Below are 24,295 nucleotides of genomic sequence, written 5' to 3' on the forward strand. Positions count from 1 at the left end.
AAATTCTTTTTTTCCCCGCCCAAAGGCAGTTATTGCAACAATTTAAATAAAACGCGCGTGCACGTCGCTTGCCAGGCGAAGCGGGGGCGCGCGCGGCGCGTTCCCAGGACACAGGGGCCTCTGCGCGTGCGCAGAGAGACCAGCAACCTGTCTCGCCTCCTCCTCTCCGGCAGAGGGCGCTCTCCCTCCGCGCCCACCCCTCTTCCGGTAGGAACTCTCGCGCGCCGGGCCGCGTTTCCGGCCGGGCCCTTTTCAGCGGCGGAGCCAAGATGGCGGCGCCCAGGCTGGCCTAACGTGCTGGGCGAGGGGAGGGCGGTCGGCGGGCCATGGCGGCGGCGAAGGCGACGGCGGGCGCCGGTCGGACGGTGCTGGTTCGGGGCCTGCCGCCCTCGGCCTGCGCCGCCGAGCTGGAGAGGGAGTTCGGCCGGGCGGGGCCGGTGCGGAGGGCGGTGGCCGTGACGGAGCCCGGTGAGCGGGGACGGGGGGGGGGGAGGCCGGGCGGGAGGGAGGGAAGGGGCGCTTCCACCCCCCCCCTGCGGCCCACCAGGGGCAGCCCCACCCCCGCCCTTCCTCTGAGGGGGGGGGCTGGGGGGCTGGGCTAGATGACCCCGGGGGGGCCCTTGTTCTAGGCAGTGCTTTGGGGTTACTCTCATTTTCCTATTCCTCTTGAAATACTGCCTCTCAATGAGGCCAAACTTAAATTCACAAAATGTTGAGGGGTACGTGCACCCCGGTGTCACTCCAGAAAAAACATTATTATTATTATTAACCACTGTCAGCAGCACCACCAGTCAGTACTATCACTGGATCATGGAGCCCACCTGGCACCAGAATGAGCCCCCCCCCCCAACAAGGCATCTTTCCTGGCAGTTGTTGTTGTGGAGTCATTTAGTGGTGTCCGCCTCTTCGTGACCCCCTGGACCAGAGCACGCCAGACCCTCCTGTCTTCCACTGCCTCCCGCAGTTTGGTCAATCTCATGCTGGTAGCTTGGAGGACACTATTCGTGACCCCTGCGTCTCCCCCCCAGAAAAAAGCACTGATTATTATTATTATTATTATTATTAACCACTGGCACCACCACCAGTCAGGACCACCTGTGCATCACGGAGTCCACCTGGCACCAGAATGAGCCTCCCCAACAAGGCGTCTTTCTTGGCTGTGCTGCACATTGCAGCTTTTCAGATTACGAACGTGGGAAAGTGTTTACTTCCGTGTTTGCTGCACATGCAGACGCAGAAGTGCCATATCACACTTCATGAATGCGCAGTAGCAGCACTACGGATCACGTTCGTAAGTAGAGGTACCACTGTAGAGCCAGTTGGCATAAGGTTGCAGTGGCATCTCCTTCAAATGTCACATCTTTCTTCGTATGAATCTATGCTTAAAGTATTTTGTATGGTTCCGGTTATCTACCTAACCGCCACCCCAAGCCTTTTTCTTGAATTACAGGGTGGGTGGAGTGACATGGCTTTCCCTATCTTATATGTGATATTTGTTCCCTAGCCAAGTTGCTGACCTTTGCTCTATGTTTTTTTTTTATTATTATTATTATTTGGAAAGACACCTTGAGTTCCTTGCAGCAAGAAAATGAGTTTAATAAGCTTAGCCCGTCATAATAATATTAATATGCCTTTAAATCTGTTGGATAGGCAAGAAAACCTGTCGTGGGTTTGGCTTTGTCACTTTCTCCTTGCCGGAAGATGCTCAGAGAGCCATCCAGGAGATCACTGACTTTGGGAAACGCAAGATCACGGTAGCCCTTGCTAATCCAAAGCCACGGCAGAAAGGAAAGAAGAAAGAAGGTAAGTTCAAGGTCTTTTTTTTTTTGTGGGGTGCCAGGATTTTCTGTGCACTGCTGTTGACACTTAGCGCCAGTTTTGCTGAGCACAGTTAGAAAAACTGAAGAGGCTTGTCTTTGGTCCCACGTGACCCTGCGCTGCCTTTGAGGCTTCCAGCACCCTTTCTGACATGTTCTCACAGTCCAGAAGATGGGCTTTGATTTCCTTACAGTACACAATTTCAAGACATTACCAATAAATTAAAAAAATGAAAAATTGTCCAGTAGCACCTTAGAGACCAAGACATTCCCAGTTATACCTCTGCAGTCGAACAAACTGCCTCTGCAGCCAGCAGGGAAGTCCAGGCATGGGGAAAAGAAAAGGGATTCCTGTCAGGCGGACTGAGGTAGGAGGGATGCAGTCACCTGCCTCTCCTCCAATAACCTGCTTGTTTCCTATGCTGGCTGTGAAGGAATTGACTCCCCCACCCCCCAACCAGCAGAGCAACCAGGTGAGCTGGCAGGCCGAGGAGGGATGGAAGGGTCCATTCACTGCCACTTAATGGCCTGTATGGGATTCCTAGACAGCTGTGGCTACCAGGCAAGTTGTTAAAATACAAATCTGGCCTATATGTATGAAGAGGAGGACTGCTGGCGGAGCTGGCAGAGGAGCCGATTATTCCTTGCCTTCACACTTTGCCTGTCCTGCCCGGCTGCTTGTAAAGGGAGAAGATGCCTTGTCTGCTGGAGTTTCTCTCCAGCTCCAAACAAAATAAAAAAATTCCTTCCAGTAGCACCTCAGAGACCAACTAAGTTTGTTATTGGTATGAGCTTCTGTGTGCATGAACACTTCTTCAGATACCTGAAGAAGAAGTGTGCATGCACAGGTATCTGAAAAAGTGTTCATGCACACAGAAGCTCATACCAATAACAAACTTAGTTGGTCTCTGAGGTGCTACTGGAAGGAATTTTTTTATTTGGTTTCGACTACGGCAGACCAACACGGCTGCTCCAGGCATGGTGGTAGGGTTCTTCGGCTGCGTCTCCCGGGCTTTTGACAGGAGGTTCTCGTGAGCACATCAGAAGAGCCTGGCTGCTGGATCAGACCAAAGGGGGTCACATCCAATTGCAGAAGAAAAAAATAATCCTTCCAGCTGCTCAAGACCCTGTTGAGCAAGACAAGGCAGTTGGGGTGGAGAAGACCCCCACCAGCCAGACTCTTCTGAGCTGATCCATAGACTGTTCAGCTTACGTACAGAAGTTAATGTCTTTTGTAGGTATGGCAAGGTTCTCACACCTGGTTAATAAGGAACCACAATAAATAAACGGCTCAGGACCTCAATACTGTTAGGGTGTGAAACCTAAGACGCTGGCAAGTTAGCAATGTCATGTGACTTTAAGTAGTCAAGCTCGTTAAGTTGTTAAGTTGCTCAGTATATAAAGAGTGTTTGTTTTCTCTGCCTGTGGGGGCGTGAAGCAAAAATGTCTGAAAGCTCCGGAGGTGTTTCTGTTATCTTTCTGCAATAAACCTGTCTTTGGAAAGACAGGCTTCCCTGTGTCGTTATTTCTTTGCTGCTGAGACTTTGAAGCTTGTACTGCAACAAGAATCTCTGCACTGGACTTAATTAATGCTCTGCAAAGAGAGCTGTTGCTGGTGGCGCAGCGGAAGCGTTTACTGGACCAGTACACAGACTCTCTTAAATATCTCAAGGACTGCCTCTTTCCATATGAACCTACCCAGACCCTGAGATAATCTTCTGAGGCCCTCCTTCGTGTGCCTCCTCCTTGAGAGGTCCGGCGGGTGGCAACACGAGAACGGGGCCTTCTCTGCAGTGGCTCCCCATCTGTGGAATGCTCTCCCCAGGGAAGTTCACCTGGCGCCTTCATTACACACCTTTATGCACCAGGCAAAAACGTTCCTTTTTAACCAAGCCTCTGGTTGATCTGATTGACATCCAATGCCCTTTTAGAATGTGGCTCTTTTGGGTTTCTTTTATTGGGTTCTTGTTTTTAATTTGATTTTATATATTATGATTTTGTTTGTGAACCACCCTGAGACCTCTGGGTATAGGGCGGTGTACAAATCCAATTAAGAAGAAGGAGAAGGAGAAGGAGAAGTAGCAGCTTTGTGGGGCGAACACAGGGAAGCAGCATTGCTAGTCAAAACCCCTCACGCTTTCCATACTTCCTTCCCCCTTTTCACCCACCTTCGTGCTGACTCTGTAAGAGAGACGTGGCCTTAAGATAGAAGCAAGCTCAGTCCTCTTACAGTCCATGCTCCTTGCAGACCCCAGACCCGTCCAGTCCAGCCCCCTGTTCTCAGAGTGGCCAACCAGATGCTTGGGCCCATGGGATGCTTGTGGGTGTGACCTGAGCACATCAGCACTTGTGCCTAGTGATGATTCCTCCGCTGTGTTCTTAGTGTGTCATTGCTGTGTCCCATTTGCTTTGGTTCCAGGTGCCTCTGAGGCCCCCCAGCGAGGGAAGAAGCCCCCAAAGGCAAAAGGAGCCTCAAAGAAAGCCAGGCTGATCATTCGTAATCTGAGCTTCAAGGTACGAGCTGAAGGCAGGGGAGTCGCCTGCTTCTTTGATGGGGCTGGGGTTCTCTTTCTGAGCCACCCCCATTCTTTTCTTGGAACGAGGCCGTTAAAAGTGGACTGGCAGGGTTACTGTTTCACTGCACTCCTGCATGAGATTCAGAGCACTGACATAATGCTGTTTCGCAGAATCGTAGACTTGGAAGGACACCCCAGGGTCATCTAGTCCAACTCCCCGAGAGATGGCCATCCAGCTGTCCATTTCTTAGCAGCTTTTTGGTCTAAATCAGTCTTTAACATCAGCAGTAACATCTAGACCGTGGGAGCGCTTCAGCCCTGTTCTTGAGTTTGTTTAAAATCTAAAACAGCTTATCTGGTATTCCTTTCTTTGAATTTGTGCCATTTAGGTTTTTTAAACCTTTTTGTAAAGGCAATACTAAAATTTTCACAGCTGAATCCTCAACTCTATTACTGTGCTTGGCTTTCTTCAAGTTGGGCTGTGTCTAAAACTTGCTATTTAGGTTTTCAAACCTTTTTTGTAAACTCAGTTTTAGAAACTGCACCTTCGAGTCCTCAATCCTTTGTTACTGCTATTTGCTTCACCTGGGTCGAGCTAGGATTATAACACTTCAGAATTTTGGGGAGTTTTACCGCCTTTCTTTGAATTTGGTCATTTAAGGTTTATGATTTCTGTATTTCCTTCTGAGGAAACTGAATAGTTCAGTGAAACGAGGTTTGTAGCCGGCATCCCGTTAAGGCTTTGTTCAATTCTAGATTTTTCTAATTTTTTCCTTAAACTTTTTGATTTTTATTATTTAGTTTATTTCTGTAAGATAATATTTCTAGTCGATTACTTCTCGTTTCAGGGATTTTCACGGTATTTCATTTGTTTTGTGTAATTTGGTGTAAATCACAGCTGAGTGCTCCATTTAATGGAGCAGTAATAGGAGCCCCAAGCCCCCCTTTTGGATTTCCCATAGAGAGCACAGTCTGCTCACAGAACATTGGAGCAGCAGCCCAGATCCTTCCTAAGACTTGGGGTTTTTGAAAAATACACCATGCACTGTGATGACTTCTGCCATTGGTCTCGTTTCTGCTCTCCTTAGTGCACAGAAGATGACCTGAAGGCTGCCTTCTCTCAGTTTGGCACAGTGCTGGAAACTACCATCCCCAAGAAACCAGGTATGGCCAGGTGACCTGGTGGGAAAGGGCTGGTGGGGCGCTACTGGAGGAATCATAGAATCATAGAGTTGGAAGAGACCACAAGGGCCATCGAGTCCAACCCCCTGCCAAGCAGGAAACACCATCAGAGCACTCCTGACATATGGTTGTCAAGCCTCTGCTTAAAGACCTCTTAAAGGAGGAAGGTAGCATTCCATTTAAACTGCACACCAGTCCTGGATTATCCTGAGCCATTCATGGATCACTGCGCTCCCCTTTGGAACTAGAATTCCACACATCAGAGATAGGAGCACTGGCTGGTTCATGTTTCTGCTGTCTGCCGTCTTCAGCTGAAGAATGAAGTCCCACCTGGCTTCTTGGTTATGGCTCTGGCTGCTCCTCTTGTCTCCCTATAAGTGGAATCCCATGCGCAGGCTACAAATATTTTTAAAAAATAGTCAGAATTAAGTTGCTTTCCTGTCGCTTCCAGATGGAAAGATGCGTGGCTTTGCCTTTGTGCAGTTCAAGAACGTCCTGGAAGCAGGGAAGGCCCTGAAGGGGATGAACATGAAGGAGATCAAGGGTGAGTCTGGCGCTTTCTTAGAAGGAGCCAGGTGATTTGAGGTCCGATCTGGGTGTTTATAGGGACGCGGGTGGCGCTGTGGGTTAAACCACAGAGCCTAGGACTTGCCGATCAGAAGGTCGGCAGTTCGAATCCCCACGACGGGGTGAGCTCCCGTTGCTCGGTCCGTGCTCCTGCCAATCTAGCAGTTCGAAAGCACGTCAAAGTGCAAGTAGATAAATAGGTACCACTCCAGCAGGAAGGTAAACAGCGTTTCCATGCGCTGCTCTGGTTTCGCCAGAAGCGGCTTAGTCCTGCTGGCCACATGACCCGGAAGCTGTACGCCGGCTCCCTCGGCCAGTAAAGCGAGATGAGCGCCACAACCCCAGAGTCGTCCACCACTGGACCTAATGGTCAGGGGTCCCTTTACCTTTACTGTGAGTTTATGTCGGATGGGAGCTGCCTGTGCGGAGGGTCCGGCGAGATAATACTTGTTCATCTATTGCTCTTGATATCCCACCTCTTTCTGCAAGGAGCTTGAGGCGGCACCCGTGCTTCTCTCCCTCCTCACTGAACCCCCACAACAACCCTGTGAGGTAGGTCAGGCTGAGATTCAGCAACTGGCCCAAAGTCACACCCAGCCAGCTTCATGGCCAAGCGGAAGGGATTTGAACCCTGGTCTCCCAGGTCCTAGTCTGACCCTCTCCCCACTCCCCGACTCTTGCTGGTCCTCTTGTGCTGGGAATGCTGGAACATCCGCAGGAGAGTTGAATATGCAGGGGTGTTCAGGCAGTGGGGCTGACGGACTTCGGCTCTCCTCTGCACATGCACAGGCACCATGACTTTTTATCTCAAAAAATTTGCACACCGCTTGATTGGGAGGGAGCCCTCAAAGTGGTTTACAAAAAATATGAAAGATGAAAATTTTTTGGCATGGGGATTGCAACCCTCCTTTAAAACATAGGAAAGTTGAAATACTAAAACGGATTAAAATTACCTCCATTTTCTAAGCATCTGGACAGGCCTGTCTAAACAGTTTTAGCAGGTGCCAAAAATTGTACAGCGAAGTCTGGTGTCAGGAGGCAGGGAGTTCCAGAGGGTAGGGGCTGCCACACTATAAACAGTTGAGTTCTTATGAATGGGATTTCGGTCCCTGGGATTTGTAGCTGCGCTGCCCCCTTGCCAAGCCAGCCTCAAAGCTTCCCTTTCCCTCCGCAGAGCGTCCGGTGGCCGTGGACTGGGCCGTGGCCCGGGAGAAGTACCAAGCGATGCAGGCAGCAACATCTCCCGCAGGTGAGTGGCTCCAGGGCAGGTGGCCTTGCTCTGTGTGTGCTGTTGAGTGGCGGGTGAAGGGGCCGATCTTGACCTCAGGCCAACTGGCTGAGAGTGGCAGGGGGAGATTGAGAATATTTGTCCGGAGTCTTTTCAGCCAGGCAATTGCCTGTGTGAGACTGTCTGGTTCTGAGAGCAGAGCTGACCTTCAGAAGCAACAGGCCTCCCTCCCTGCCCAGCAAGCCTGGAAGGGGAGTGCCCTCTTGCTTATTCATTTCATAAATGTATTTTTAATCTTTTGTGGGAAGCTGCACAGAGTGGCTGGGGAAATCCAGCCAGATGGGTGGGGTAGAAATAACAAATTATTATTATTATTCATAACATGTAAGCACTCTTTGATTCTTTTTAAAAAAAATAAAATCAAAGCGGATAAAAGAATAAAATCATCATTGAAAAAATAACGGCAATAATTTACGACTTTAGACAAGCTGAAATGACAGCCTCCTCCTCCTGTTCCAACTCTAAAATTCCTGCCCAGTTGAGGCTTTGCAGGTGTGGCTCCTTCCTTTGGACTCCCGTTTCTTTGTTCTGTGGCCCGTTTGGCATCTGGCCGCGGGGACCTCCCTGGCATGGCTTTTCGCGAGAACCCACGATGCCCCCTCTGGATCAGGCCAAAGGGGGCCCATCTACTCCAACCTCCCGTTCTCCCAGGGACCAACCGGGTGCCTATTATGGGAAGCCAGCAAGCAGGACTCAGCAAGGGCGAGATTTGCCAGGATTAATGGGTGAAGCTAGAAATGGGCTTCTTCCTTGAGAGAAACTGGGCAGAGGCGTCTCACCCTCCTGCTTCTTTGCCTCTCTCCCCCAACCAGGGGTCGAGGAGAAGAAGAAGCCAAGCCAGGCCCAGCAAGCGGACACAACTGAGGCTGGCGACGATGATGACAATCTGGAAGATGAAAGTTCAGAGCCTGCTGAGCCAGCGAGGCAGGGCAGGTAAGCGCACGGGGCTTGCTCCAGAGGACCCGGGACGGACTCACTCTGCTGCTGACGTGTGGATCGGAGCGGAGGCACACTAAGCCGCCCTCTGTGTGTTAGGATATTGATGTTCCGTTCCACCCTAAGAGGAACAGAGATGTGGAGTTGTTATATGCCACATGCCTGTTTACATTCCAGCACAGCCTGCTGGGAACTTCCGTTGTGTATAGCTTTTGCTTATGCTTTTTGCTTGGACACGAAGGGGAGCAGACATGTTTTTCCTTTGTCCTGATGCTGAATAAAATGCTTGTAAATACGCTTTACATATGCCTCTCTGCCCTTCCATTGCAAAGAGTTCTTATCTCTGGTGGCTTGCATGCTCAGCTTCTGGAAGGCTTCTGAAGCTCTGAGTCGCAGTTTGATGCAGAACCAAGGACCGGAGTTCGCCCCGCTGCCAGCCGGGCCCTGCCAATTGCCCCCATTTCCTTGGACGCATCCCAACACCAAATCCCTGCTCTCTCTCTGCCAGCAGGAAGCGGCAGGGCTGCCTCTGGCCTGCTTCCTCTGCCTAAATCCAGCCAGCTCTGAGATTCCAGAACCCCAGAATTAAGCCCTTTGGGAGCAGAGTTCAGCTGCCTGCTTCTGACGGCTCTTTCCTTGCATGATTTCTTGGACAGGTACTTTGAGCAGGTCGCTCCACCGTCTGCAGGTAGCGAGGAGGAGGAGGAGGAAGAAGAAGAAGAAGAAGAGCAAGAGACGCAGGACTCGGATGAGGAAGAGGGGGAGCCTGGCAAAGCCATGAGCTCTGATGAAGAGGAGGAGGAAGAAGAAGAAGATGACGAGGAAGATGAAGAAGGTTAGTTTTGCAGTTTCTGAGGGGTTGGATTCCAGGACAGGAGGCAAACCCTTAAAAAGCTGGCGCCTCACAGGAGTGCCAGGAGAGACCTGTTGGGTCTGGTTAAAAAATCAATTTCAACCCAGCATTCCTCTTTCTGAAAGCTGCCAGCTGCTCTGTGAAATTTCATGGCTTCTGCTGGGAACTTGGCCCTCCTCCGCCTTGGTCTTTGGAGACTGGGCACTGCCACCTTGCCCAGTGAGAGCGGTATCATAATAATATGCACCAAAGATTCCTGCATTGCAGAGGGTTGGACTGGATGACCTTCGGGGTCCCTCCCAACCATTCTGTGGCCTGCTCTTTGATTTCCCTCTCCCCGGTCTGCTCCCCTTCCAGAAGCTGGCGTCCCTTCGAAGCGGAAAAAAGTCCAGAAGCTCCCATCAGACGTCACCGAAGGAAGGACCGTCTTCATCAGGTGGGCGAAGGCCGTGGGCTCAGCATCGCCTTGGGAGAGAAGCCAGGAGGCGGCTGCCCTGCTCCTTCTGCATCCTTACGGGGCTTAGAGAACCCTGCTCCAGCGTACATTCATGGCTGTTTCTCCTTACTACTTTTTAAGCTTACTAGCTGCTTGTCATCTGAACGTCTCCAAGTGACTCACAGCAAAATATCTATCTGTAGACATATGTAATACCATACGGGAAGGAAGGAAAAACGGGATGGGGTCATTCCATGCATCAGTATATTGTTTAACATTCTGCATCGCAGGGGGTTGGAATATCATTGATGCTAACCCTTAGGATCTTAACATTCTCAACAGGTGCAAATATTTATATTTTCCTAAAAATCAACACAAGTTTAACAAGTGTCAGGTTCGTTCAGCAGCAATCATGTGAGTGCTTCTGTTGTTGATACTAGCCCTTCAGATCTTAATATTCTCAACAGGTAAAAAGGGTGTTATTGGGTTGTTGCTTTTATTTTGATCATATAAATATTGTGGGTTTTTTGTTGATCTTTTCTGCATACTGCCCCGAGACCTCTGGGTATAGGGTGGTATATACACCGTATTTTTCGCTCTATATGACGCATTTTTCCCCTCCTAAAAAGTAAGGGGAAAGGTGTGTGCGTCTTATGGAGCGAATGCAGGCTGCGCAGCTATCCCAGAAGCCAGAACAGCAAGAGGGATCGCTGCGCAGTGCTCCCTCTTGCTGTTCTAGCTTCTGGCTTAGCCACGTGAAGCCGCTTCAGGGCACGGGGAGCCTTCATCCTGCTGCCCTGAGGAGGCTTCGCGCGGCTCTTGCTGGCTTTTGCGGGAGGTGGAGGAAGGGACTCCATCTCCTGGAAAAGCCCGCAATAGCCGCAATCCCTTTAAAGAGCCTCTTGGGGGCTTTTCCCTGAGGAGCTCCTGAAAGGGAGCACGGAGCAGAGCCTGGGATGCATACAGGCTCTGCGCAGAGCTCCCTTTAAAGAATATTTTCCTCCTTGCATTCCCCCTCTAAAAACTAGGTGTGTCTTGTGGAGCGAAAAATACAGTAAATTCAATAAACAACAACAATAATATTTTCATATTTATCATTATCACGAAATCAAAAGCATGTTGTTGTTTGTTATCCCGTGCAAAGACTTTTTGCTGGGGGCCCCCGGACATGTTTTTCCCCCGGGATCCAAACCCGCTCTTGTCGTCCCTGGGTGTGGGGCGCATCTTCATGTGCCCTCTGCTCCCCCCCCTAGGAATTTGTCCTTCGACAGCGAGGAGGAGGAGCTGGGGGAGCTGCTGGAGCAGTTTGGAGATCTGAAGTACGTGCGGATCGTTCTTCACCCGGACACGGAGCACTCCAAAGGTAACGGGGGTGAGACCCGGGGGGGGGGGGGTTGGAGGGGAGGGGGGCAGACTGAGCCAGAGTAATTTTGTATTAGGCGAGGGGGGCGAGGGAGTCCTCAGAGACCTGAGTTCAGATCCCGCCTCAAAAGTAGCAACTAAAAAATATCTCTTTTTTTGTCCTTCAGGGGGTGTCTGTATTATATCTGTTTACATAAACATTGTTGGGGGTTGCATCATTCTCCTTATTTTGACCTTTATTTTTGCCAAGAACACATTTGCACAATAACTTTGTTTTATATAAGAGGCCAGTACTATCATGAACTATACAGCACTGAGGGGGTAATTTTCTGGTATTAGAAAAGGTGTGGAAATTGAGCGTGTGCCAAATAATGGCCTCTCCTTCCTGGGAGGTTTTTAAGCAGAGGCTGGGCGGACATCTGTCAGGGATGCTTTAGCTGAGATGCCTATTTAATTAAATCCAACGCAGATATATTTCTTCCTTTCTTGGCCGTTACTATTGAGAACTGTCCAAGAATCATTGCTTACGTAATCTGTTACACACTTCGATGGTATGTACAGCCTCTGTATCTTCTAATGTTTGATAATGCTTAATAATGTATGAACTCTGTTTTTAGTCACGATGTGACAGATTTATATTTCTGGTTTCCACATATCAAATATTAAACCTTGTATTTGCTTTTAATGTTTAATATATTATTGTATTTTAATATTCTGTTGGAAGCCGCCAAGAGTGGCTGGGGAAACCCAGCCAGGTGGGCAGGGTATAAATAATAAATTATTATTGTTATTATTATTATTAAGCGTTCATATTTATATTATGTAGAACTATTAACAGCTGAAAAGGGACACGGGTGGCGCTGTGGGTTAAACCACAGATCTAGGACTTGCCGATCAGAAGGTCAGTGGTTTGAATCCCCGCGACGGGGTGAGCTCCCGTTGCTCGGTCCCTGCTCCTGCCAACCTAGCAGTTCGAAACCATGTCAAAATGCAAGTAGATAAATAGGTACTACTCCGGCGGGAAGGTAAACGGTGTTTCCGTGCGCTGCTCTGGTACGCCAGAAGCGGCTTAGTCATGCTGGCCACATGACCCGGAAGCTGTACGCTGGCTCCCTTGGCCAATAAAGTGAGATGAGCGCCGCAACCCCAGAGTTGGCCATGACAGGACCTAATGGTCAGGGGTCCCTTTACCTTTACCTTTATTAACGGCTGAGGAAGCCCTTTGGGGTGAAACAAGGAAATATCCAGAAACCTTGTTCTGCCCTCTCCCCTACCCAGCTTCCTGAGCCAGCCTGCCTGTGTCTGCTACCCATGTTGCCAACCTCATCAGCTGTATTGCCCGTGACATTCCGGGTACCTTTCCTTAACCACATTCAAGGACTGTGTAATATATGAACTCAAAGAAGAATGTATGAAGAAAGGAAGAAATATATCTGCCTTGGATTTAATTAAATAGGTTATATACCTTGCTTAAGGATTGTATAAGTTGTTCATCCTGGACTTGATTCGTATGATAGGAAGGAACTAGTAAAGACATTTGTTACAAACATGACCACGCAGCCTGTCGCACTCTATACAGTCATACCTCGGGTTACAGCCGCTTCAGGTTGAGTTTTTTCAGGTTACGGACGCGCCGAAACCCGGAAGTACCAGAACGGGTTACTCCTGAGTTTTGGCGGTCGCGCATGCGCAGAAGCACTAAATCGCGCTGTGTACAGAAGCGCCAAATCACAACCCGTGCTTGCGCAGACGCGCCACTGTGGGTTGTGAATGTGCATCCCACACGGATCACATTCGCAACCCGAGCGTCCACTGTATGCTGTAACTATTGCATCTGTGTAACAAGGTACAGTGGTACCCCGATTGTGAACGGGATCCGTTCCGGAGGACTGTTTGCAACCTGAAAAGAAAGCAACTCACGTCTGCATGTACGCTGGTTGCAATTTGCCACTTCTGCGCATGCGTATGACATCATTTTGAACATCTGCGCATGTGCGAGCGGCGAAACCTGAAAGTAACCCTTTGTGGTACTTCCGGGTCACCGCAGGATGCAACCTGGAAAAACGCAGCCTAAAGTGGTTTAACCCGAGGTATGACTGTATTAAGGGACACGGGTAGTGCTGTGGGTTAAACCACAGAGCCTAGGGCTTGCCGATCAGAAGGTTGGTGGTTCAAATCCCCGCAACAGGGTGAGCTCCCGTTGCTCGGTCCCAGCTCCTGCCTACATAGCAGTTCAAAAGCATGTCAAAGTGCAAGTAGATAAATAGGTACCACTCCGGCGGGAAGGTAAACGGCATTTCTGTGCGCTGCTCTGGTTCACCAGAAGCAGCTTAGTCACACTGGCCACATGATCTGGAAACTGTACGCCGGCTCCCTCGGCCAGTAAAGCGAGATGAGCGCTGCAACCCCAGAGTCGTCTGTGACTGAACCTAACGGTTAGGGGTCCCTTTACCTATGACTGTATTTGTTTAGCTGAGATTCCTGCATTCCTTGAGGTCCCTCCCAAGTCTACAATTCTAGGATGCCATGGGTCACTGTAAGACAGCTTCCTAAACATGCCTCTCTCCTCCCCACTCCCCCAAATCCCACCACCAGGCTGTGCCTTTGCCCAGTTCCTGTCCCAGGAAGCTGCCCAGAAGTGCCTTCAAGTGGCTCAGGATGAGAGCGAGGTGAGAGTTTCCGGCGGGGTGGGAACGTGGTAGTTTCTCCTGCCTCCACCGGGGCTGGCTCGGCCTGTCTCTGGCAGCGCCCGTGGGTGCCCCTTCCTTGCCTCCCTGCCTCTCACTGTCTCTCCTTCTCCCCGGAAGGGCGGGGGGCTGCACCTGGGGGGCCGCCGCCTGCGAGTGGACCTGGCCGTCAGCCGGGAGGAAGCCCAGCAGCTGCGGAGCCAGAAGACGAAGAAACCCACCGGCACCCGGAACTTGTACCTGGCGCGCGAAGGCCGTGAGTGCGAAGGAGGCGGCTGGGCGGGGCTGGATTCACCTGGGCTCACCTTGCCTTGTGTGCAGGGCGACGGGGGCGCGTTCATTCCCATGTGGAAGGGGCTTGAGGTGGCGGCAGGCTCTCCTTCCTTGGAGGTTTTTAAGCAGAGGTTGGGTGGCCTTGTGTCAGGGTTCTTTAGCCGCGATTCCTGCATTGCAAGGGGTTGGGCTAGATGACCTGTGAGGGTCCCTTCCCAGTCTGTGATTCTGTCCTGCTTTTCAATGCTCCTCTTTCCTCTGCAGTGATCCGTGCTGGCACAAAAGCTGCCGAGGGGATGAGCGATGCTGACCTGGCCAAGAGGGCACGGGTAAGTTCTCTCTCTCTCTCTCTCTCTCTCTCTCTCTCTCTCTATGTGTGTGTGTCTGTGTCTGTTGTTGTTGTTGTTTAGTTGTTTAGTCGTGTCCGCCTCTTTGTGACCCCTGGACCAGAGCACGCCAGGCCCTCCTGTCTTCCACTGCCCCCGCAGTTTGGTCAAAGTCATGCTGGTAGCTTCGAGAACACTGTCCCACCATCTCATCCTCTGTCGTCCCCTTCTCCTTGTGCCCTCCATCTTTCCCAACATCAGGGTCTTTTCCAGGGAGTCTTCTCTTCTCATGAGATGGCCAAAGTATTGGAGCCTCAGCTTCAGGATCTGTCCTTCCAGTGAGCACTCAGGGCTGATTTCCTTAAGAATGGAGAGGTTTGATGTTCTTGCAGTCCATGGGACTCTCAAGAGTCTCCTCCAGCACCAGAATTCAAAAGCATCCATTCTTCGGCGATCAGCCTTCTTTATGGTCCAGCACTCACTTTCATACATCACTACTGGGTGTCTGTGTCTAGCCCAGCCTTTCTCAAGCTTGGGATTACAACTCCTATCATCTCTGACCACTGGTCCTGCTTGCAAGGGCTGATGGGAGTTGTAGGCCAACATCTGGGCACCCAAGGCTGAGAAAGTTTGGCCTAGAAGCTAGACATGGCTCCAAGCTTTCCCTCCTTAAGGATGCCAGAAAACCCCTGCTGGGCCAGGTCAAGGGGGGTCTGCTGAATCTAGCCCATGGGTAGGCCAACTAAGGCCCGGGGGCCGGATGCGGCCCAATCGCCTTCTCAATCTGGCCCGCAGACGGTCCGAGAATCAGCGTGTTTTTACATGAGTAGAATGTGAGCTTTTATTTAAAATGCATCTCTGGGTTATTTATGGGGCGTAGGAATTTGTTCATTTCCACCGCCAAAAAAATATAGTCCGGCCCCCCCCCAAGGTCTGAGGGACAGTGGGCCGGCCCCCTGCTGAAAAAGTTTGCTGACCCCTGATCTAGCCTTTCTCTGATGGACAGGATCCCTCTGCTGCTTATGAATCCCTGCCCCTCGCACACAGGGCTCCCCTGAGGCCCCAGACTCTCCACGTAGCAAGAGGACATCGTTGTGTAGTTGTGGAGAGCCAAAAATTTTGCCGAATCTCTCTCTCTCTTTCTTTCTTTTTTCCTGTTTATTTCCCACATGATACTTGTTCTGCATTTGTGGCAGAACTTACAACTCTGGAACTCCTTGCCTGTTGAGACGCAGAAGGCGACTTCACTGTCTTCTTTTCAGCTACTGCTGAAACCATTCTTGTTTAGGAAAACCTGCCCAGTTGCTTAGGAAGTTGACGGGAGTTAAATTTTTAAAAAACTATTTTAAACTTTTGTATGCTTTAAACAGTTCTTGATTTTATTGTTTTATCCTTTTTTTAACCGCTTTGAGTGGCGTTTTTTTTTAACACTCAAACGGCATACGAATTTTATGACTCACACGCTGTTTGAGTGTAAAAAAAACAACAAGCCGCGAAGCAATTTTCCAAAACAATAGAAGTCTAGAAAAGTTTGCAACATACAGAAAGTTACGGCCACTAGATAACAGACTAAAACAAATCAAAATCCCCGCACACTTTCTAAACATCTGGGTGAGCTCCTCTAAACACAAATGTTTTGAGCAGGCGCTGGAAAGTGTTTGGTACCTGATATCAATTGGCAGGGAGTTCCAAAGTGTAGATGCTGCCACACTCCAAGAAGTGGTCCAGAGATTGTCTATGGGGCAAGGCGATCTCGTGGTCCCAGGTCCTTGAGGGCTTTGCACGCTAACAGTAACTTGGCCCGGTAGAAAATCGGCAAGGTGTCCGTCAGCAATTGGCTGCAGCATCCTGCACGCACTGCAGCTTCTGGCTCAAGCGCGAAGGAAGCCCCACATAGAGCGCATTGCAGGAATCCTGTTGTGAAGTAACGGGCACATGAACTCCTGCAGCCGAGCTCAGAGTTGGGGTGCGGGACGAGGTGCTGCTTGAGAGATCTGCAGTTCCTGCATCGCAGGGGGTCAGAATAGATGATCGTCAGGGATCCCTTCCCACCTGGCAGTTCTGTGATTCTGTGAAAGAATAATAATAATTTAATATTTATACCGATCCCATCTGTCTGGGTTTCCCCAGCCACTCTGGGCGGCTCCCAACAGAATATTAAAAACACACTAAAACTTCAAACATTAAAAACTTTTCCAAACAGGGCTGCCTTCAGATGTCTTCTAAAAGTCAGATAGTTGTCTATTTCCAGGGCGGGTTCCACTACCGAAAAGGCCCTGTGCCTGCTTCCCTGTAACCTCACTTCTAGCAGAGAGGTCCTCTGCACTGGACCTCAGTGTCTGGGCAGAACGATGGGGGTGGAGACGCTCCTTCAGGTATACTGGGCTGAGGCCGTGTAGGGCTTTCAAGGTCAGCACCAACACTTTGAATTGTGCTCGGAAATGTACTGGGAGCCAATGTAGGTCTTTCCAGACCAGTGGTGTTATGTGGTCTTGGCGGCCGCTCCCAGTCACCAGTCTAGCTTCCGCATTCTGGATTAGGTGTAGTTTCCAGGTCACCTTCAAAGGTAGCCCCATGGAGAGCGCATGGCAGTAGTCCAAGCGGGAGATAACCAGAGCATGCACCACTCTGGCGAGACAGTCTGCGGGCAGGTAGGGTCTCATCCTGCGTCCCAGATGGAGCTGGTAGACAGCTGCCCTGTATGCAGTTGCAATAAAAATTCATTCAACCCCCCAGGTTTCTTATCAAAATTTACAGACCTTCAGCTGTTTGCAATGAGCAAATCAAACAAAAGCCCGTGAAATAGCTCTGCTGCCTAACACAAAGGACGCGGGAGATCACCTGCAGAAGCAGGGGAGTCTTCCAGGCAGAGCGGTGGGCTGGCTTCCTCCCCTTGCCCCCCGCCATCCTGCCTGCCTGCTCCGCCTCGCAAGGAGGTGTTGACCCCTCCTTTTCCCTCCCCCAGTTTGAGGAGCTGAAGCGTCACAAGCTGAAGGACCAGAACATCTTCGTGTCTCGGACCAGGCTCTGCGTCCACAACCTGCCCAAAGGCGTCGACGACGTCCGGCTCCGGAAGCTGATGCTGCAAGCGGCCAAGGGAAGCCCCGGCGTCCGGCTCAAGGAGGTGAGCCTGCCTCTCAGCGCAGCCCACACCGCAGGGGGGTGGCAGGGATTAAGCGGGGAGGGGTGGCAGGGAACCAGCATCGCCACCCTGGAGGAAAAGCTGGGGATGAAATGACAAAACGGCTCCCGTCACTCAGATCTCCTGCCAAGAACCACCTGTTGAGCTTCTGGCTTCATCCTCACGGACGCTTGAGCTGAGATTCCTGTCTTGGACTCAGGGTGGACTTGATTTAAAGCAAATTGATTTAAATCTCGACTTAATTCAGTAGTCAGTAAGACTTGATTTAAATGACTTTTTAACGGAAAGACTCGTTCCTGCTAGTATAATCTTAATATTTACAACCAGACGAAGGTTTCATTTTTGGAATAATAAATGTTCAGGGTAGTTATTACAGTTATATCAAAAACCACTGGTTTGGTTGTACTATTAAGAAACACATAGACAGATAATTATGAAATTATTGTGAGGTTTAATAAGTTAACCGTTTATATCTGGGCAACTTTCTGCTGTACTTTATTGGAAGGAGAAAAATAATCATTTCCCTAATAACAGTTTAAACAATTTATTTAACTAAAACAATAACATTATAGCATATGTACCCATGCTTGTTAACTGATGTGGTTAAACTTTTTTTTTTAAAAAAAAAAAGAAAACAGACTTGAGTTTTAGCCCACATGAAAAACCTAAAATAAATCCTTATTTCCTAATGAATAGCCTTTGGACTATCATGTAACTTAAATAGAAAATCTTTAGAAAGGTTTTTCCTCCAAAAGCATTTTATTTTGAAAATCCAACTTAAATAAAAAAAAATCTGATTTAAATGAAAAATTCTGATTATTATTTTTTTTAAAACCCGTCGATTTTTATCCACCCGGGTTGGACTAGATGACCCTTGGTTCCCTTCCAGTTCTGCGAGTCTCTCTCTCTCTTTCTCTCCAGTGCCGTGTGATGCGGGACCTGAAGGCGCCCGCCGGGAAGGGGAAGGGCCAGTCGCTGGGCTATGCCTTTGTGGAGTTCCAGGAACACGAGCAGGCCCTGGCTGCCTTGCGACACCTCAACAACAACCCCCAGGTCTTTGGGGACCAGAAGGTAAGGTTCCTCCCCTCCCCGTTCCTTCCAGACGGGGCACCGGAAAGAGGTGGGGCAGATTCACAGGGGAGAGGGCTATAGAATATCAGTTTCTGGAGCGCGTTGCTAGTTTCCCTTTGGGGCACCTGGCTGCCCCCGTGAGAGCATTGGGCCCGACTCACCTGGTTTTCTCAGGCTGCCCTTTCTCCCCGCAGCGTCCCATCGTGGAATTCTCCCTGGAGGACCGCCGGAAGTTGAAGCTGAAGGAGCAGCGAGCCCAGCGCAGCCTGGTAGGAATAATAATAATAATAATAATAATAATACTCCACCCATCTGGCTGAGGAGCAGGAAGTACCCTAGAACCCCACAGAGTTGGAGGGGGGACCCCCAGGCTCATCTCGTCCAACCCCCAGCAATGAAGCAATCGCTGTCTGATGCTCCTCCGACCTCGGCCTTCTTAGAAGGAGGCGCCGTTACTGCAAGTGGCTGCCGAGGGCAAGCGAAGGGGGAATCCTACACCAGGGAGAGGAACCGGTGAGGACTCAGCCCTGGCAAGAGGCCTTTGCAGCTCTGGGGGTGTCCAGCTTTGCGACACGGGTAGCGCTGTGGTCCAAAACACTGAGCCTCTTGGGCTTGCCGATTGGAAGGTCGGCGGTTCGAATCCCCGCAATGGGGTGAGCTCCCGTTGCTCTGTCCCAGCTCCTGCCAACCTAGCAGTTCGAAAGCATGCCAGCGCAAGTAGATAAATAGATTTACCGCTGTGGCAGGAAGGTAAACGGCGTTTCCATGCGCTCTGGCTTCCGTCACGTTGTCCTGTTGTACCAGAAGCGGTTTAGTCCTGCTGGCCACATGACCCGGAAAGCTGTCTGTGGACAAACTCCGGCTCCCTCGGCCTGAAAGCGAGATGAGCGCCGCAACCCCATAGTCACCTTTGACTGGACTTAACCGTCCAGGGGTCCTTTCCTTTTACCAGCTTTGCAGCCTCCTGGGAAGTCTCATAGGGTGCTGATTGGGGCCGAGGTCCTGACCCGCACGGCAGAGGGCTCTGTGCATTCTGCCCCCCTGCAGTGGTTTCCCCAGGCAGGTGGGAAAGTTCTGCTTAGCCCCTGGAGTCATCCTCAGCCTGCGTGCTGCCCCTTTGCTTGTGGGGTCCTGCAGTTGCACCTCCAAACTTACCTTCCCACTTTGTCTTTGGAGGAGTTGAGTGGCTGGAAACCAAACGCTCCATTTTCCTTCTGAATCATAATTCCTGTTGCTCCTCTCTTTTTTCACCTTTTGACTGGTCAGGAATTGGTTTAATTATTAGCCCATGGCCGCTTTTATTGCCGTTTTCACGCAAAGGAGGTTGTGGACTCTCCTTCCTTGGAGGTTTTAAATAGAAAGTGAAAATCTGGACTAAAAAGTTGTTGATTTAATGTCCAGGTTTTCCCAGACATTAAAGAAATTCCCGCTCAGACGCAGTTCCTGACGGCTGAATCCTGGTCGTATCCGGACGTATGGCCACCCTATTTTTAAGCAGAGGCTGGATGGCTATCTGTCTGGGATGCTTTGGCTGTCATTCCTGCATTGCAGGGGGTTGGTCTGGATGACCCTCGGGGGTCCCGCCCAACTCTACAGTTCTACGATTCTTGGAATATTGCAAACAGCTCTGTGATCCTGATGCACGATTTTCATTTCATTTCATTTCATTCTCAGTTTGTATACCGCCTTTCTATATTACTTTGCGCGAGGCAGTCTACAAGCTGGGGAAACAACAAAATAGGCAGCAAACATCACAAACGTCTGATCCAGCGTACAAAAAGTCATACTGGAATCATAACTTTGAAATAAGCAACATATCTCAGATAAAGCAATATTCAGTATTCCATTATAATATACTGTACAGTCATACCTCGGGTTACAGCCACTTCAGGTTATGTTTTTTCTGGTTACGGACCGCCGGAACCCAGAAGTACTGGAACGGGTTACTTCCAGGTTTCGACAGTCACACATGCGCAGAAGCGCCGAATCGCAACCCGCTCGTGCGCAGATGCGAGTTGCGAGCCTGCATCCCGCACAGATCACGTTTGCAACCCGAGCGTCCATTGTAATAGTAAACACTAAAGGTAAGGGGACCCCTGACCATCAGGTCCAGTCGTGGCCGACTCTGGGGTTGTGGCGCTCATCTCGCTTTACTGGCCGAGGGAGCCGGCGTACAGCTTCCGGGTCATGTGGCCAGCATGACTAAGCCGCTTCTGGCGAACCAGAGCAGCGCATGGAAACGCCGTTTACCTTCCTGCCGGAGCGGGACCTACTTGCACTTGACATGCTTTCGAACTGCTAGGTTGGCAGGAGCTGGGACCGAGCAACGGGAGCTCACCCCGTTGTTACCAAACTACAATCAATAAAAATAATGGGTGCTCTGGGGGGAGAGGGGGATATTTGGTATTTGAAAGAGAAGTGGGTGCCCTCCCTCGCTGAGCTCCCTTGGGGTCCTTCAGTGGGACAAACCTTCCCTGCCCCCCCTTTTCTCCTGTGCAGCAAAAGCTGAGGCAGAAGCAGCCCCCTGAGGAGGCGGCCGGCAAGCAGCCCAACGCCAGCACCTCCGAAAAGCCAGCCAGAAGGCGGAAGAAGAAGCCCCCCAAGGCCAAAGAAGCGGAGGGGGCTTCTCAGGGGCACGAGGACCCGCCAGAGCCCCCCGAGAAGAAGCCCAGGGTCTCCCCGGCAGCCAAGCAGCAGCGTCTGGAAGCTCCCCGGCTGGCGGAGGGGGCCGTACCCTGGGCGGGTTTCCAGACGCGGGCGGAAGTGGAACAGGTGGAGCTGCCGGACGGCAGGAAGCGACGCAAAGTCCTGCCTCTGCCCTCCAAACGGGGGCCCAAGATCAGGTAATGGGAGACACGGGGGGGAGTATATGAGCCTATGGGGGGGGAGCAGGGCGCTGCCTCCACCACTCACAGACATCCCCCTGCTCTGTGTCAAGGCCTCAGGACCCGCCTGCCTGCCCCCTGCCTCAGTTTCCCTTCCGTCTTTGCCCATCTCCCCCCCCCCCCCGCTTCCAGGAGTTTTCCCGCTAAGGGAGCACAGAGAAAAGGCCATGTTCCATCATGTGCATCCTTTCGGGGGGGGCATGTCCCCGTGGGGGGCAGGGCAAGGTGGAGAAGTGGGCGGAGCAATGGGGGCAGTTCTGGCACGGGGGGGGGCATTCTGGCCACTTGGAAAGCGGCGGTTTTTGCAGCCCTTTCCTTCCGGGCAAGGAAGAAGCGCCACCCCAGTTGTGGGATGTGTTGCAGCCAGGCGAGGGCGCTGGAGGGAGAGGGTCTCTGGGGGGGCGCATTTGGCCCCTGCGCTCCAGGATCCTCACAGGGCAGGGTCTGGTCAGGGGGCTACCCAGAGCCTGTCTCCCTGGGGGTGTGGTGTGCATTGAAGGGGGGGAGAGGGAGCTGGAGGGGAGTTGGGAAGGTGTTCCTGGCGGGGGGTGAATCAGCAGCCCCCTCTGGGGTCCTGGGTCTCCCCCGGATCAGGGAGAGCAGCCGTGGCCAGGTCTCTCCCTCCGTCTGCTGAGCTGCGTCTCTCTCTTGGCAGGAAGCGGGACAAGGGAAGAGTGAAGCCCCCCGCAAAGAAGATGGCCCCCTCTGGCCCAACGCGCAGGCAGGAGAAGATCAGCCAGGGGCCCAAGCAGGTCAGTCGGTTGTGGGGACATGGGGGGGGCGGCCTCTTTCATGCCAACAGCCAAGGGTTGGTCAAGATTTACAGGACTGCCTCTCCTGGTCTGCCCCGCAGAGGACCTTAAGGTCCATGAATAATCATAGTTTAGAGGTCCCAGGCCCTAAGGAAGTCAGACTATCCTCCACCAGGGCCAGAGCCTTTTCAGTGATGGCTCCGATCTGCTGGAATGGTCTGTCCCATTAGACCAGGGCTCTGCAGGATTTAACCTCCTTCCGCCGGGCCTGTAAGACAATAAAACAGAAGGGTGTGATGGGTTTTAAGGTAAAGGTAAAGGGACCCCTGACCATTAGGTCCAGTCGTGGCCGACTCTGGGGTTGCGGCGCTCATCTCGCTTTATTGGCCGAGGGAGCCGGCGTACAGCTTCCAGGTCATGTAGCCGGCATGACTAAGCCGCTTCTGGTGAACCAGAGCAGCGCATGGAAACGCCGTTTACCTTCCTGCCAGAGCAGTACTTGCACTTTTGAAGTGCTTTTGAACTGCTAGGTTGGCAGGAGCTGGGACCGAGCAACGGGAGCTCACTCTGTCGTGGGGATTCGAACCACCGACCTTCTGATCGGCAAGCCCTAGGTTCTGGTTTAATCCACAGCACCACCCGCGTCCCACGTGATGGGTTTTAGGAGCCCCTTAATGCCTGATGGAATCCAGTTAGCTCAGCTGGTTGGAGCGTGGTTGGTGCCGATAATGCCACGGTCGCGGGTTCAGTCCTTGGACTAGATGACCCTCGAGGTCCCTTCCGACGGCAGTTCTACGATTCTGTGAATGGACGGGTCTCTAGGAGGTGATAGAAGCTTGCCTCCGTTTATTCCTTGCAAACAGCACTCAGAAGGGTGTTTTGACCATCAGCCCTGACCTTCCTGAAACCAGCTGAGGGCCCCATGTTCCCCATCCCTGGCTTGAAAGATGAAGCCAGCCAATGGGATTTTTTTGGGGAGGGGGCAAGGCAACTTCCGCATGGATCCCCGTAACCCAGAGCTGAAACTGCAAAAATCGGAGAAGCTCTGGAAACCCGGTGGATATGCCTGTCTTCTGACCCATTTGCAGAACCCTAGAATTTTGCAGAGGAGAGGGACCCCGGGGTCATCTAGTCCAACCCGCTGCGTTGCAGGAAGGTTATGCTGGACAAATTTCTCCTCCCCGGGGAAGGGGGTCCGGAGATCAAACCTCCTTTGCTGCTTTCCACCGGCTCGCTCCTCCCCTCTCCCCTGCCCCCCGACTTTGCCCGAGTGCCTCTGCCCCCAACCTCCCTGTCCAAACCGTGGGGCGCCCCCTTCCTGACGCAGCTCTCCTCCTCCTTCCTCTCGCAGGCGCCCAGGAAGCAACCTCGGGGGAAGCGCAGCCAGGCGGAGACCCGCTTTGAGCAGCTGGTGGAGCAGTACAAACGCAAGATCCTGGGCAGCGGTGGCAGCAACAAGGCTTCGGCATCAGCCAGGAGGAGCAAATGGTTTGAGGGCTGAGGGAAGCCCTGGGGGAGACCGGGGGGGGGGGGAGGGACGGCTGGCTGGGGCTGAGCCCAAGCAAGGGCAGCGTCCACCCCTCCACCCCCAACTCTGCCATCTCAGACTACTGGACTGTGCAAGGAAGCAGCCAAGAGCCTCCTGAGCTCTCTTTTCAGGGGTGCATAGAGGGGGGGGTCTGGTCCCCAAGGTGCCCCCCCCCCGCTGGCCCAGGCTAGTGGGCAGATTTTTCGGGAAGCGCTTGCAGGACCCAGGATCAGGGAGAGACGCACACACCAGCGGAACAGGGTGAAAATTTGCCCCATATATTTTTGCCATCTCTGACCAAGAGAGGCCCATGTTGTTATCATCGCAAACATTTTTTAATAAAAGAGTTTTATTAAAAATCTACCTTCCCCCCCCCCCCCAGGAACAGAGGGAATCTCTGGGAACCACCTCCCTCGCTCAGTCCCAGAACAGGGCTGGGGGGAGGCTCTCTGCCCCTCCAGATGTCGCCGGCCCCCCACTGCCCCCCACCTCTGGGCATGGTTGGCTAGCAGGAGGGCATGGGGGCGGCAGGCCACCTCTGGCTTGCTCTCTCTCTCCCCCTCCCCTGATCCCCTCCCAGCCCAAAGTCCTGCTGGGTTTTTTTTACTGTTTCACTTTCATTTATTGTAAAACTGCCAACCACATTTGGGGGGAGGGCAGAGAGAAGTTGAGTG

At 51.8% G+C, this 24,295-nt stretch overlaps 1 protein-coding gene across 2 annotated transcripts; it reads left to right on the forward strand.

The window, feature by feature from the left end:
* Positions 1-311: 311 nt before the first annotated feature.
* On the forward strand, positions 312-23,980 carry RBM28 (RNA binding motif protein 28). 2 transcript variants are annotated; one of them, XM_081022776.1, is made up of 19 exons: positions 312-468; positions 1,651-1,814; positions 4,257-4,331; positions 5,422-5,497; positions 5,967-6,059; positions 7,257-7,331; positions 8,183-8,303; positions 8,963-9,141; positions 9,517-9,595; positions 10,849-10,958; positions 13,553-13,626; positions 13,765-13,900; positions 14,182-14,246; positions 17,209-17,367; positions 18,307-18,456; positions 18,651-18,725; positions 20,956-21,299; positions 21,997-22,093; positions 23,445-23,980. In XM_081022776.1, exons 1-19 carry the CDS (start codon positions 327-329, stop codon positions 23,592-23,594), a joined length of 2,364 nt encoding a protein of 787 aa, XP_080878902.1. In that variant the 5' UTR covers positions 312-326; the 3' UTR covers positions 23,595-23,980. The 2 variants fall into 2 exon arrangements, with proteins under 2 accessions (XP_080878902.1, XP_080878901.1); XM_081022775.1 differs by having other exon boundaries at positions 1,651-1,803; positions 4,237-4,331.
* Positions 23,981-24,295: the final 315 nt, after the last annotated feature.

This window comes from Podarcis pityusensis (genome assembly GCF_964106645.2).
Source record: "Podarcis pityusensis genome assembly, chromosome: 10".
Taxonomy (NCBI): domain Eukaryota; kingdom Metazoa; phylum Chordata; class Lepidosauria; order Squamata; family Lacertidae; genus Podarcis; species Podarcis pityusensis.